General features: G+C 38.4%; 1 protein-coding gene across 3 annotated transcripts; it reads right to left on the minus strand.

Moving 5' to 3' along the window:
* Window positions 1-969: 969 nt before the first annotated feature.
* On the minus strand, window positions 970-10,354 carry LOC137273879 (gem-associated protein 8-like). Of its 3 annotated transcripts, none has more exons than XM_067806777.1 (4): window positions 10,315-10,354; window positions 5,999-6,793; window positions 2,870-2,932; window positions 970-1,654 (listed from the first exon to the last, which is right to left on the minus strand). In XM_067806777.1, exons 2-4 carry the CDS (start codon window positions 6,777-6,779, stop codon window positions 1,440-1,442), a joined length of 1,059 nt encoding a protein of 352 aa, XP_067662878.1. In that variant the 5' UTR covers window positions 6,780-6,793; window positions 10,315-10,354; the 3' UTR covers window positions 970-1,439. The 3 variants fall into 3 exon arrangements, with proteins under 3 accessions (XP_067662878.1, XP_067662877.1, XP_067662879.1); XM_067806776.1 differs by having other exon boundaries at window positions 10,268-10,341; XM_067806778.1 differs by having other exon boundaries at window positions 10,238-10,335.
* Window positions 10,355-13,425: the final 3,071 nt, after the last annotated feature.

The following is a 13,425-nucleotide window of genomic DNA, read 5'->3' on the forward strand; positions in this document are numbered from 1 at the left end:
AAGCATTCGTTTCAACAGTCAGTAGGACTGAGAGTTGGAATCTCTGTTCATCTTGATCATGGCTTTAGGTCTAGCAGACGCCTGAAGATCCAGTTTAAACTGGTCTTGAGTAACTCAACTGACGCGGATCCGGTTTGCTGACCTTCTTTATCACTATCATTTATCACTATCATCTAAACTGTTATTTCTTAGTAAATTTAGGTTTGTTGACTTAGCGAACACGCCATATTCCAATGGTGTAGATCGGTGGTAATGCTGTTTATCACTAGATTGTCTGGTCCAGACTATTTACAGTCCGATTATTTACAGACCACTGTAGGTGGAATATTGCAGAGTGCTGCCTTAAACAACAAATGAACAGCAGCACCATGCTCTTCCTAACAGAATATATTTTACAAAACTGGTGATTTTCAAACCGCATCAATTTGGCATATGCTTCCACATAATAAGGACACCCTTGAAATATAAACATGATATTGTTAGAAGAGTTGAAAAGTACAGTCAGAGGTAGTCGATAATGATTATCAGTTACAACAGAAGTACATAAATTTTTAACAAATTCTAAGGTTTTTTCCCAGGCTTTTCCCTAATTAATGGACCCGTGAAAGTACTGGTAGAATAGGAATGAGCAATCCATGTTTGCCATAAAAGGGAACTCTGCTGGTTGTCAGAGGGTACTAACAGGATCAGGTGGTCAGGCTGCTGATTTGATTGCCACGTCATCAGTTCCCGAAGATCAATGCTCCTGCTGTTGATCATTGGATTGTCTGGTCCAGACTTGATTATTTAGGGACCGTGGCAATACAGATGAAATAATGCTGAGTGCGGCATAAAACTAACCTTACTCACTCACTCGCCCCAATTTATGTTTTTTTTCATAACTGTAATGCAACAGATGTAAAATATATTCCAACTGGTTACAGTAATACTTACCTTAGGGGTGAATATGAAACTATGAAAACAGTGCCATTAGCTTTATGCTGTTGAGTGCACATTTATTCTGACTATTCATCAAATTTAACAGTTTGTTTACTTCATTCAAGTGTGTTATGCTGAAACACCAAAATTCTGATTAATCGAAAATATGTTTTTTACAATCAATAATTGTGTTTAATCCTTCTTTCAACCTCTTCTTTATTATTTTCATCATCGGAATACCACTAATCACAGCTGTGCCAAACTTTGACACTTAAAAACTAAGGGCATCTTGGGGTAGCATAAGGTCCCCTTAACTTCACACAACAGTATGTGACAATCTCAGGTTGTTTTGAAAATTCAGAAAGGTGATGCTCAACTCTCTTCTACATCTACACTCCGAAAATGGTTGTTCTATAGAACGTATTTCAAGTTGAGCACACGATGATCACAAAGCTATTTACTGAAAAACATGTCCTCTGTCAACACAACTCTGGAATTGGTTACAAACGAATCTTCAGTGTCTAAGAGTCTGAAAAGTGGACTCTCAGTGGCATATTTGGCCAATATTTGGGCTGGTTGGCATCAAGGTGTCTGTCGTATGTCATCTGCAGTGCTGTCTCCATGCCGTGTATCATGGCTGCACCTGTTCCATACAATAGCTTCATTTCGGATGTGCGGCGCAGTCCAGGCCTCTCACTTGGAGCCTCTGATGTCCGCTCTCTCTGCTGTCCTCTCACTGCAGTAGAGAGCAACAAAAACAGTAAGTGTCATTTCTTGATGCATGTGACTCATTTCAGAAGGCAGCATGTTAAGAAAAAGAGAATAAAGTGAAAAGGAGTCAAATGTTGAAAACAGTCTAAGTAAACTTATCCTCGGTACTTTTCATTACACTCCACTACTGAGTCAAACCTTATGGGAGGTCGAGTCAGGTAACCTTTGAGAGTGACCAATCAGAACACAGCTTACCAAATCACAAAAGTGGACATTAGCACATACCTTTTGAACATTTTATCTCGAAAGGTTTGTACCCGAACAATTTCGAATGCTATTTAGCGTACGCTTGCTTCTGGGTGATGCACACGGCGTACATACAACCATGACAGCGGTGAGTAAACAGTCGCTGAATGTTGTGTATCTGGCAATATTCAAGGATGTCATCTTGCAGAAATATTAGCTAATGGTAACCATGTCAACAGAAACCCCAAAGCGTATATACTGCAGGTTAAATAACTGTGTTATACGCAGATTTTTGTTTGTGGAGAGATGTGTGTCAGTGACCTGAATATTTTGAAAGTCCCTCCAATCACTAAATAGTAGCCATTGTCTGATTGGTTAAATCTATTCAACCATTTCACATTTGACTGGACGGTCATTGGTCGCTCAAAGGTTACCTGACGTGACCTTCTACTAGGTTTTGTTAGACTCAGTGGTGCAGTGTAATGAAATACACTGAGACTAAGTTTACTTAGACTGATGTTGAAGACCACTGCAAATATAGAGTGACTGGGATTAGTTCTATGCTGCGTTTAGCAATATTCTATCAATATCATTCACATAGTAGATCTTCACACATCATGCCAGGGGAAACGAACATGGGTCTGCCGTGTCATAGGCTACCCAAGTGCCTTACCATTGCACTCACAAAGCAACATGTAGGCATGTTGATTGTGTGTGTACAGTTGCTTGTGGTGTCAGTTTCATCCAGTTCTAGCCTACTGCATGGATGGATCCAGCGTTTTGAAAAAGGGGGGGTGCACTTTTGTCATTTTTATCTTCAGGTCGAGAATCGTAACATGATCTTGGTAAAAAAGGGGGATTACTGATTACCTCAATTTCAGGTAATGCAGTCTCTGGGCTCCTTTATAAAATATTCAGGGAGATAAATTATGAAGTTTTGCCTGTCAAATGTGTTCCTGTCAGAGACCAGAAGTTACTCTAGATTCTGTCTTACCATCTTCGATGTTGATCCTTTTGTCTTTCTTTTCTTTAGCTATTTGTTCCTTTTTCTCAGCCTCTGGAACAAAAACAAGGAAATAGATTACTAAGGACTACATTTCTTCATATTGGCAACAACATTGATTGCATTCTCTTCCCACAGAGTTTATTCACTGTCATAGCATCCTACGAACCTCTCTTCCCTTTCATGGTGTGAGTGTTCAGGATTTGTGATTGGCTGTAGTCAAATTTAGTTGTGCAATCAGCCATGTTGTCTCAAAAGTGATCATTTGTAAGGAATCAGTAATTTCTGTAGGCTTCGGGAAAAATAAAGCCTCTTCACCAGCGTGATGCGCAAATGCCTCTTTCAGACAGAAACTCATGTAATGGTGGATCAATGACGTCTCTAACAACGCACTTGTTAGCCACAAGTCACAAGTCACTAAGACACAAGACCCTGGCAGAGGAGGGATATTTGTGGCCCCACAAAAATTCTTGTATTCGTCAAGCTGGATCTAAGTCGATGTAACATGTGTCCTGATAGGATAGAAAGAAGGGAGATAATTCATGTTGCCATTTTTTACCGCTGGGGGATTTTATGAGACCTGAGAAGTATAGCTGTATTAAAACAGAGGTTGATAGGATGATCCACCAAGTAACCTCTGTGGGGAGAGAATGTATGGATTGCTGGGGATAAATCTTACAAAGAAAACCCAAGAATATGTGGTGTTAAAGTACTCTCGGAAATAGAAAAAACTGTTTTTTCACATTCATATTTACAATTTATGTAATTAATATGTGTAACTGTGCAATATCTGTTAAACCACGTTTGGCCTAACTACAGTCTCAATGGGAGAGAGAAAGGACACTTAAAACAAGGACTCTACTGGGGAAGAATTAGTGCACAAATGACCAATGTTCTATTTTAAAAAATCCAAAGCGACTTAGAACAGACCATGGCTTCAAACCAACTGAGTGAGTGAACTTAATTTTTACACCACACTCAGCTATATTCAAGCTATATGGTGGCGTTCTGTAAATAACTGTCTGGACCAGACAATCCAGTGAACAACAGTATGAGCATCCATCGGAACAACTGGGAACCAATGATATGTGTCAACCAAGTCAGTGAGTCTGACAACCCAATGCCGTTAGTTGCCACTTACGACCAAAATAGTCATCTTTTATGGCAAAACATGGGTTGCTGAAGGCCTACTCTAACCTGGACCTTCACGGGTCTTTATGCAAATATGTTTGCAAATAATACTGCATTTCAAAGGACACTTCTTAACTGTCCATTTTGAAAATTGACATAGCTTCATCATAAATGATAGCTGACAGAAAAACTGATAACTTTAATACTTAAACTATTAAGGATGAAGCTACCATGGCGTCTCACAATCACCATATTGAAAGAAACAGGTAGGAGGGGTTGACTCAAAAGCACAACCAGTGTAGCAGATAATGGTTGGGGTCGGGCTTGGGGAAAGAGATATCAGGTAATACATGATAATCCCTCAGAGGAATTAAACTGTGGAAGTACACAGCATGTCCTAACATATGGAACAATATCCAGTCCTGTCGATCTATGGGTGGTCATGCCACCTACATATTTTGAGGCATTTAATAAGATGGCAGAATAAAGCTCTTCTATGGGCATCATACTCTTCTCCATATCGGATCATAATCTTTGTAAAAGATGTTAATCAACAGATGAGACATATTCAACACACATGAAAAAGCATAACACATCTTTGAGATGACCCTGTGTGCCTGTAGGCAACTCATGCATTTCATACCAGGTGAGCCAGTGGTCCGTCATCATACCTGACTGAGTGACCTAACTGACATGCTATTTCAGGACTCCAGATAATTTTTCAACATGAGGAGTATGTACGCCTTATTTTTTCAATATAAGAGTGCTAGGAAAAGTTAGAGTACTGAATGGAATTTCATGGTGCATAAGTAATCTTGTGTTTCCTTATGCAACACAACATTGCTACTCTTGTGTAAACAGGTCAATAAACAATAAAGCAATATTTTTTCTGATAAATATGCCTGTAAATGATTCTAAGACCTTGCACCATTGCTCTGTTGTGTATCTGCTACATTTTCTGATTTTTTTCCTGCCGTATTGTGCATATTCTTTATCCATACATACTCTGATACTGTTCTTATCTAGAGCCCTGCTATTTGCAATTGTGTAAATTTTAAGGATGCAGAGTAACAACCACAAGACAGTTTCTTTCTATTTCCGACAATACTTTAGAGACCTTTCTTGTCTAGGAAAGTCTACAACATGAGTTGCTGTTGACCTATCTTATCAAGATAAGCTAAAAAACATACATGTATTATCTTATTTAAAAATTGTCAATATCATGAACATATCCACTTCAAAGACCCTATGTTATCAAGGAGTGAGTGCATTGTTATGCCCTGAGAATCGATATCGACTCCCCAAGATGACACATAAATGTGTAACGCTTAGAAAATGTGTTACCTTTTCAGTGTTAATCTCGAGGAAGCATGGTTGAGATGGTTCAGATAAATTGGGTTTACAAATAACCACCATGACAAGACTGTGTTATTACCAAAGCAGGATACAAGTTACATCCCACTGTGAAAACATTGTCACTTAACTCTTAACATATTTAGGAGATAAACATCGTACGTTCGCCAATTTCTGGGTGTTATTGAGGATTTGAAGCACAGGAATATTTCATTTGAAACCTCAGGCTCACATGCTTCAAATACTCAATAACACCCGGAAATTGGCCAACACATGATGTTTATCGACATTGTAAACAAAAAGGTATGCCAAAAGGTTTTAATTTCTGCATTCGTTTACATCGAGTACGGTTATAGCAGTGAAGTGTCATCAGCTGGTCATTTCAGCTGGTTCCCATGGTAGCATCTGGAGTTACTAATTTGTGATGTCATTCCAACTTTACGTCAGAACATGATTGAATGACGTCGCCACTGTTGATGACGCAACAAAACAATTGTTTGTGATGTTTCTACGTGTCAATACGGTGTGAATAGTCTTGCAGTTTCCAAGAATCTAATACCATTTGATCATGTTTTTCAACCAACAAAATTACGGAACCGAGTGACTTTTGGTTTACAATCTGACATTTGTGCATACCTCTCTGTTGCCTGTGTTTTTGAGAAGTTGCAAAAAAGTCCAACATTTCATCAGAGATCTCCATCTCCACCTGTGAGGCAACATCCTCCCCTGGCATCACATCACATGCAACATCATCATCACCAACTTCCACTGCATCAGCAAAATCACTTTCTATGTCCATATCACTATCACCTTGTTTCCTCTTAACAGGAACAGATCGCTGGCTCATTGTCTTCGAGACACCACATTTTGCCCTCCCTCTCCCCCTCCTCGTCATGACTGGAGTCTGTCTATGCATGTATTGAGCATGTGAGTAAGGATGCATGAAAGGATGAGAGTAAGGATGAGAGTAAGGCTGGTATGAGAAAGACGGATAAGAATATGCTATTTGGTATGCTGGGTATGAACGGTGATAGCTCAGGTTCTTCTGAAGAGACCTCTGCACGTGGCCATGCTTCTTATACCAGTTCATCACATATCCATAGTGTCTCCAATATCTGTTGAAACATTTGTGTGAATACCAGTCCTGGGTGTCAAATTTTGGTAGATTACTGAAGATATCCTTTTTCTTGCCCTCCTTTGCGCTGGTAGATGCTGAGGTGGTTGATGAAGAGCAATCACTAGTTGTTTTACACTTATCTGTTGCGAGAGCCGGTTTTGTGACGTTTTCTCTGACAAGAGTTACACTTGAAGATAATTTGTCTTCTGTGCCTGAGTCTGCAGACATGTCTTCAGCACTGCCATCTGGTGGCTGCGTTTCAGCAGACATCTTTGCTGTTAAGATTTGGATTTTTTTCATCCTGAAAAGTTTATCTGAAAATAGAGAAATGGTATATGATTTCTGTGAAAGAAACTGATCCTGTTTTGTCATTCATATCCATTAACCTAATACCATGATTATAAGGAAGGTAAAATTGATCTCAGTCTTTACTGAAGATTATAGAACTTGTTTCGTAACATGTCCATTTGTTTTTGAGCACATAACTGATTGCAACAATGTTGACATTCCATACATTTGTGCATACCAGGGATTTACCTTGATTCCTGTATTTGAGGGTCCCTGTGACTCATGCAAAATGGGGGTCCCAGACACTATTTTAAATAGTTAACTGGTCCCGAGGGGGATACTGGTTGATGTACCCTCAAAGTTTGCTTATGTTCCCTGAGCCCAAAGGAGGTGATGCACCCTCAGTGTTTGGTTATGTTCCATGAGCCTGAGGGTTGAGGAGAACATAAACAAACATCAGAGGTACATCAACCCATGGACCCAAAGGGTGAGGAGAACATAAACAGACATTGAGGGTACATCAACCCATGGTCCCAAAGGACCTGTGAGCAATATATTTTTCTTACCGAACACCTCAATGTTAAACTAAAGGTCACATGCAACCAAAAAATCCAACATAATTAAAACACATTTATCACTTATTCATGACATAAAATATATAGTGCTGCTTGTAAAAAACAAATAAAGAAAATCATAAGCGTACAATCGCAATTCAAAAGTGCAATATTTTGTCCTTGGGCTTACTTCCCTCGAAACGAAGTCCTCGGGATACCGAAACCCAGTCATAGCAGGTGGATGTGCACTCAAGTGTATCGAAGGCTTCCGAATGGCTCGTTCATTTGCTGATACATTGAGGGCTCATAGTGTGTTCAGAAAGATGATCTGTTTGATGGGCATTTTAGAAGTGTGACGAGTCGCAAGAAAGTAAGATTCTTTATGGATAACAACTTTTATTGTACTTCATGTGTCATTTCAGTATGGATTCATATACCATTGTCAAACAAAATCATATATACTAGAAGAAGTTGTTATCCATAAAGAATGTATGTAGAAATGTTGGGTTTAGTAAATACATGACTTAAGGCACCACTTCAAGATCTGTCTCATATATCTGCCAAGATCTGCTGAAAGATATGAAATGGTTTTCGAGTTGTGCTCCGGGAACGAAGCCCACCCCTCCATTTTGAGACTAAGTCCGAAATGTTTCCATGGAAACCAAGAAAATAATAAATCACAAAAACCTGTACATAGCAAAAGGCACCACTTTGGGTTCTGCAACATATATCTACGAAGTTTTGCTGACAGATATTAAGAAGTTTTTTTGAGTTCAGCTACGGAAACGAAACACACCTCTCACTTTTGGGACAAAGTCCAAAACATTCCATGGAAACCGAGAAAAATATAAATCACAAAACCTGTAAATACCAAAAGGCACCACTATAGGTTGTGACTAATATATCTACCAAGTTTTTCAGAAAAATATTGAACAGTTTTTGAGTTATGCTCCGGAAACGAAGCCCATCCCTTCATTTTGGGACTAGGTCCGAAATGTTTACATGGAAACCAAGAAAATAATAAATCACAAAAACCTATACATAGCAAAAGGCACCACTTTAGGTTCTGCAACACATATCTACGAAGTTTTGCTGACAGATATTAAGAAGTTTTATTGAGTTCGGCTCCGGAAACGAAACACACCTCTCACTTTTGGGACAAAGTCCGAAACATTCCAAGTTTTGCACAAAAATGTTGAACGGTTTTTGAGTTCTGCTCCGGAAATGAAATCTACTCCACCATTAGAATAACACCACCATGTTCCATGGAAAAACAAAAAAATATAAAAACACTAAAAATCTGTAAATAGCAAAAGGTACATATCTATCAAGGCATATAGGTGTTAAGTTTAATTTGCATGTGGTCAATGACTGAAGCTGTGTATTACATATTGTCTTTAGCAGACAGGCAGGCAGACATATAGGTGTCATTAAACCAGACATTGAGCTTTCTTTGTGACAGAGGCTGCTCACCACAATCAACAAGTTTTTTTATGTCACAAATAGATTATTTACTTGTTTGTGTACACAACATACAGCTCATGACCTCATACTCCGTGCATGCATATTGTTTCAAGCTCCGCGAACCTGTTCAGTGCACATGCATTATGCGTGCAGCGCAACACAGCTGTTGAAACCACTGTTTCCCCCCAGCTCTGGGGGAAACTTAGTGAATCGTTTTAACTCCGATTTTGCTGGCTTTTTTCTCATTGCATTTTTTCGATGAATATTTGGTATTTTAGATGATTTGTTTTGGTAACTGCATACCGAAAGGTATCAGAATCTTCAAAGTTTTGTTTTACGTTGCATGTGACCTTTAACTTTGACCTGTTTGAAGCATGGGTATCAGATTGTACACTTCAGCCAATCTGTGTGAATGAAATGAATCGAATCTTGCATCTTGCTGTTTTCCCTGCAGGTACTGTCTCAGTAAAGTTGCCACTGGGTTATTCCCCTTCTCATAGTTTTGTCAAAATTTATTCATTGGAATGCGAGGCAAATTTTTTGTAGCCACGGCTAGATTTTGCAGAGACACCAGAAAAAAAAGATTTAGAGTTATCTCCCTTCCAAAGATTTGCTGTCACACAAGTGCACAGAGCATGTGAACAAAACTGATGACGTCCCTCCCCTCCCTAGAACAAAATGGGTGAGACACCCTACCCCTAAAATCATCACCACCCTGCCTCACCATGATGAACAGTCCCTTATTTTACACTTCGTAAACTGACAGCACACCTGTCTTTCTGCTTGTTTATGTTGCTCATCTAAATGTCACGTGTCCAGACACATGATATCCTTGTCTAAATTTAAGACTTTGGAAACAAGTTAGGTCCATTTCGGTAAGAGTTCCACTCATAACTATGGACTATCTATTTATTATTATCATTTCGAGGTATTAGTGTTAGGACTTGGGTCTTAGGATTTGGATTAGGATATGGTTTGGGGTTACGGCAACATTTAGTGTGAAGGAGTTTTGATAAATAAACATTTGTTCTTAATTATAGAATGATAAAATAAAACAGGGGTTACGGGTGGAAATCCTTCCGCCATTTCTTATAGAAAACTGAATGCTTTGCTAGAACTTCCGTTAATTTGTACCTGATGAGGTTCGAGCTAGTATAATTGCAATCTGAGGAGTACCAACCCTACAGGTCACCACTGAACACATGTACGTTTCTGCACGCCAGTTTGTGCGTGGATCCTCTGAGTCCCATCACGATGAGCCTGAAGAATAACTCATATCTTTGAAGGGGATTTAGCAAGAGCATACCAGTACCATGGGAAAAGCCTTAATTAAAAGCCTAAAAGGTGACGCCGTCACGGTCATGTTCCGGACGATCACTATTAATGAGCACTTGTTCTGTTACCTTTCTACCTTTGGTACATGGAAGTTACTTTTTAAAGCAAACTACCTACGCGAATGTCATTAATTAAAAAGCAGCAAACCTCATACAACTCAATCACTTCATAGGAAAACGTTTTCACGCCGGTACCTCAAACTTGAAACCGGAAGTAAATGCAAGCGGAAGTATAAGCAAGCATGCGCGTTGGATATGTTTGATCACGTGACTCAAATGGTTGCGAGCAGAAAGTGTATTTATTCTTGTCTGCTTGATGTATGAAATGCCTCGGTGTTGACAGATAGCAGTGTGTAGCCAGGTATATATTTTTCGTTGTTTTTACTGCGATAATATGAAAATGCCCATGTCACCAACATAAAGGAGATGATATGGGCTGACAGTAGTTAGAACCTATCCAGAAGAGGCATCATTCTGCAGTGAGTGTTCGAAGTTAGTTAGTGTTAGATATGCTCCCCACTCACAGATCTTTTGTCTTTCCCGTTAACTTCATTTGCTTTTCCCGGTAGTCGCCTCTTATGACAAGCAAATAGTCGCCTTTCACGGCAAGCATGGGTTGCTGAAGACCTATTCTACCCTGGGACCTTCACGGGTTGTAGGCTTATGAATGAAGAGTCATATACATTTCTCAGTTATGCTTATAGCTGCATTCGTTCAGGCATTTTTTATTTGGCATTATGGCAATAATGGTGAAATGAATTGGATTGCTGTGCAGAGGCATAATCATGATAATGTTAACCGTTACATTTGCATATGAAAGTATAGTCATATTAAAACAGAAAGTGTTTTGATGATTCAGTTCACTATCCCACCCCTAATGTATCGTGTACATTGTCCTTAACAATGTGTAATGCAGTCCTCAGCATAGTTTTGTTTGCTTGTTGTTTAATGTTGTACTCAACAATATTCCAACTGTATGGTGGCTGGACCAGACAATCCTGTGATCAACAGTGTTAGCTTCGCTCTATTCAAATATAATGAATGCATGGGTTAACCCAGTAAATAAAACTGACCACCCAGTCCTGTTAGTCACCTCTTACGACATGCATAGGTAGATGAGTATCATATCTAATCCAGATCTTGTGCAACTCTTCATACAAGGATCAAACTTTGGGTTTAATGCAAATTTTATTTTTTGCCAAGTAACATTGTTTAAAGAGGTTACATACTAAATAAGAAAAGGTAAAGAAATTGCTAAATTTGGTGTCATTTTGTAGAAAAATGTGTCCCAAATCTAATCATGTAATAAAACTAGCAAGTCACCACAGCATTTGTTTGACAAGTGACAGCTGCTTGTGGCACCGACTGCTAAAAGTAGTATGTCAATAAGAGTTCTCTTAAAAGCAAATTGTTTGCCTTCATTATGTTTGGGGTTTTTTTTGTGAAGATGTTTGAGTATTGATATAAAATAAAGCAGGAACATTAATTTTCAAGGTAGTATGTAGGATTTGACACATCAATTAACACCAAATAAAACAGGAATTTCTAAACAAAATATTGATTTATCAATGAAAAAAATATTTTGATAATAACAAGATTCTTTTTATGAAATGATTTTTCTAGAGTAAATTCACACAAGATTGATATTCAAAAATAAATAAAAAAACATGTTACCCAAGGTTAACAACGGTATATCCAATAAAACAGCATACTGAAATTAAACTTGGTAAGGGGGGATAACTCTTGCCCTGGTTCATCTCAGGATAAGTGCTTGTGTAGCCAAAACATCATGAAATATGATTAGAAGCAAGATAAAGGAAACTAACTGAATAACATTACTACATGCTCCTACTGTCACATCCCATCGCATATGGTATGCACAGTATCCAGCCTCTTTATGATAAATCTTTTTAGATAAACACCCATGCACATCACCACAAGGATGGTCAGTGTATGGGTTTATCATTTTATGTTGCTTTCAGTTATATGCTGTGAGTGTAACAGCAGGGAACACAAACGTGTGTTTCACAATGTGTAACCTTGGATGGAGAGAGAAGATTCAGGGTGGAATAGGCCTTCAGCAACCCATGCTTGCCGCAGTTAAAAAAGGCGACCATGCAAGGCAACTAACAGAATCGTGTGATCATGCTTGCTGACTTGGTTACCACATGTCATCGGTTCCCAATTGTGCAGATCGATGCTCATGCTGTTGATCACTTTATTGTCTGGTCCAGACTTGATTATGTACAGATCGTCACCGTATAGCTGGAATATTGCTGAGTGAGACGTTTATAAAAGTAAAGCAAGTCACTCACTCAAAGAGAAAAAAAACAATATGTTTCACTGTCTGTGTGTTTGTTGGAGTGACACCAGTCTATCCCTCAAAAGCAATGCACCTCTCACAAACACACATGCTTAACTAATGGATGACTAGAGACTATCACAGTTTGTTCACCAGTTCCATGATTTGTAGTCCAATAAGACTTGCTTGGAATAACCTCACAGCCTGAGGTGATAATCTGATTAATCGTGATGGAAATGATTATCTGCAATTTGGACTTTGGTTTCAGGCTGTGCATTATAATCAACTATGTATTATAATGATCAAGATATGCATTTCCTGAGTCATGTTATCAAGGTGATCTATATGTTGGGTTTCATTAGATGAAATGATATGGATCAAATGAAAAGCTGTGAGTTTTTTTTTTCTCAGCAATGAATCAATCATGCTGATGTAAGTATTAGTCTTGTTGGTGACACATTATCAAATATAGATTGTGTATCACAGAAGCTTTCACAGAACTATGCAGATATTACCAATGCCCATTTCATGTAAGTGTGTTTATTTGACTTTGAACTTGTACAAAGCAATTCCCACTCATTGAAGTGTCAAAAATGGTATTTTATCATTTTTTAAATATTTTCTTTGTGAGCGTTACATCATTTTTCTATCATGTTAATGTTGCACAGGAATCTCAAATCAGTGTGTAGGAATCAAATCATGGGTCTGTCACTACTGAATAAATCAATATTCATTTTCATCTTGTATGTACTTAATATATTGAGGTTTGCCTGGATATTAATTAGGGTTGTTATTATTCTGTGGCATGTTGTTTATGGAAGTGAAGTATATGTGTTGACTTGGACCAATTAAGATAGTCAACACTTATTACATATTTTCACTGGGTTTCATATGTCTGTGCAATAACATTAACATGATTAAGCATGATTTGTTATTGATTAGTGTGATTTCGTGTGATCAAGGCTTGCTAATCAAGGCTTCTCTATTAACCAAATTGATTATTT

This window comes from Haliotis asinina, chromosome 2 (assembly GCF_037392515.1).
Source record: "Haliotis asinina isolate JCU_RB_2024 chromosome 2, JCU_Hal_asi_v2, whole genome shotgun sequence".
Taxonomy (NCBI): Eukaryota; Metazoa; Mollusca; class Gastropoda; order Lepetellida; family Haliotidae; genus Haliotis; species Haliotis asinina.

Coding starts and splice junctions, on each gene's coding strand:
- LOC137273879 (XM_067806777.1), bottom strand. CDS start 6,779: ATGAAAAAAATCCAAATCTTAACAGCAAAGATGTCTGCTGAAACGCAG. Junction 2,933..5,998: donor AAAACACAGGCAACAGAGAG/GTATGCACAAAT, acceptor TTTTTGTTCCAG/AGGCTGAGAAAAAGGAACAA. Junction 1,655..2,869: donor AAGGATCAACATCGAAGATG/GTAAGACAGAAT, acceptor TCTCTACTGCAG/TGAGAGGACAGCAGAGAGAG.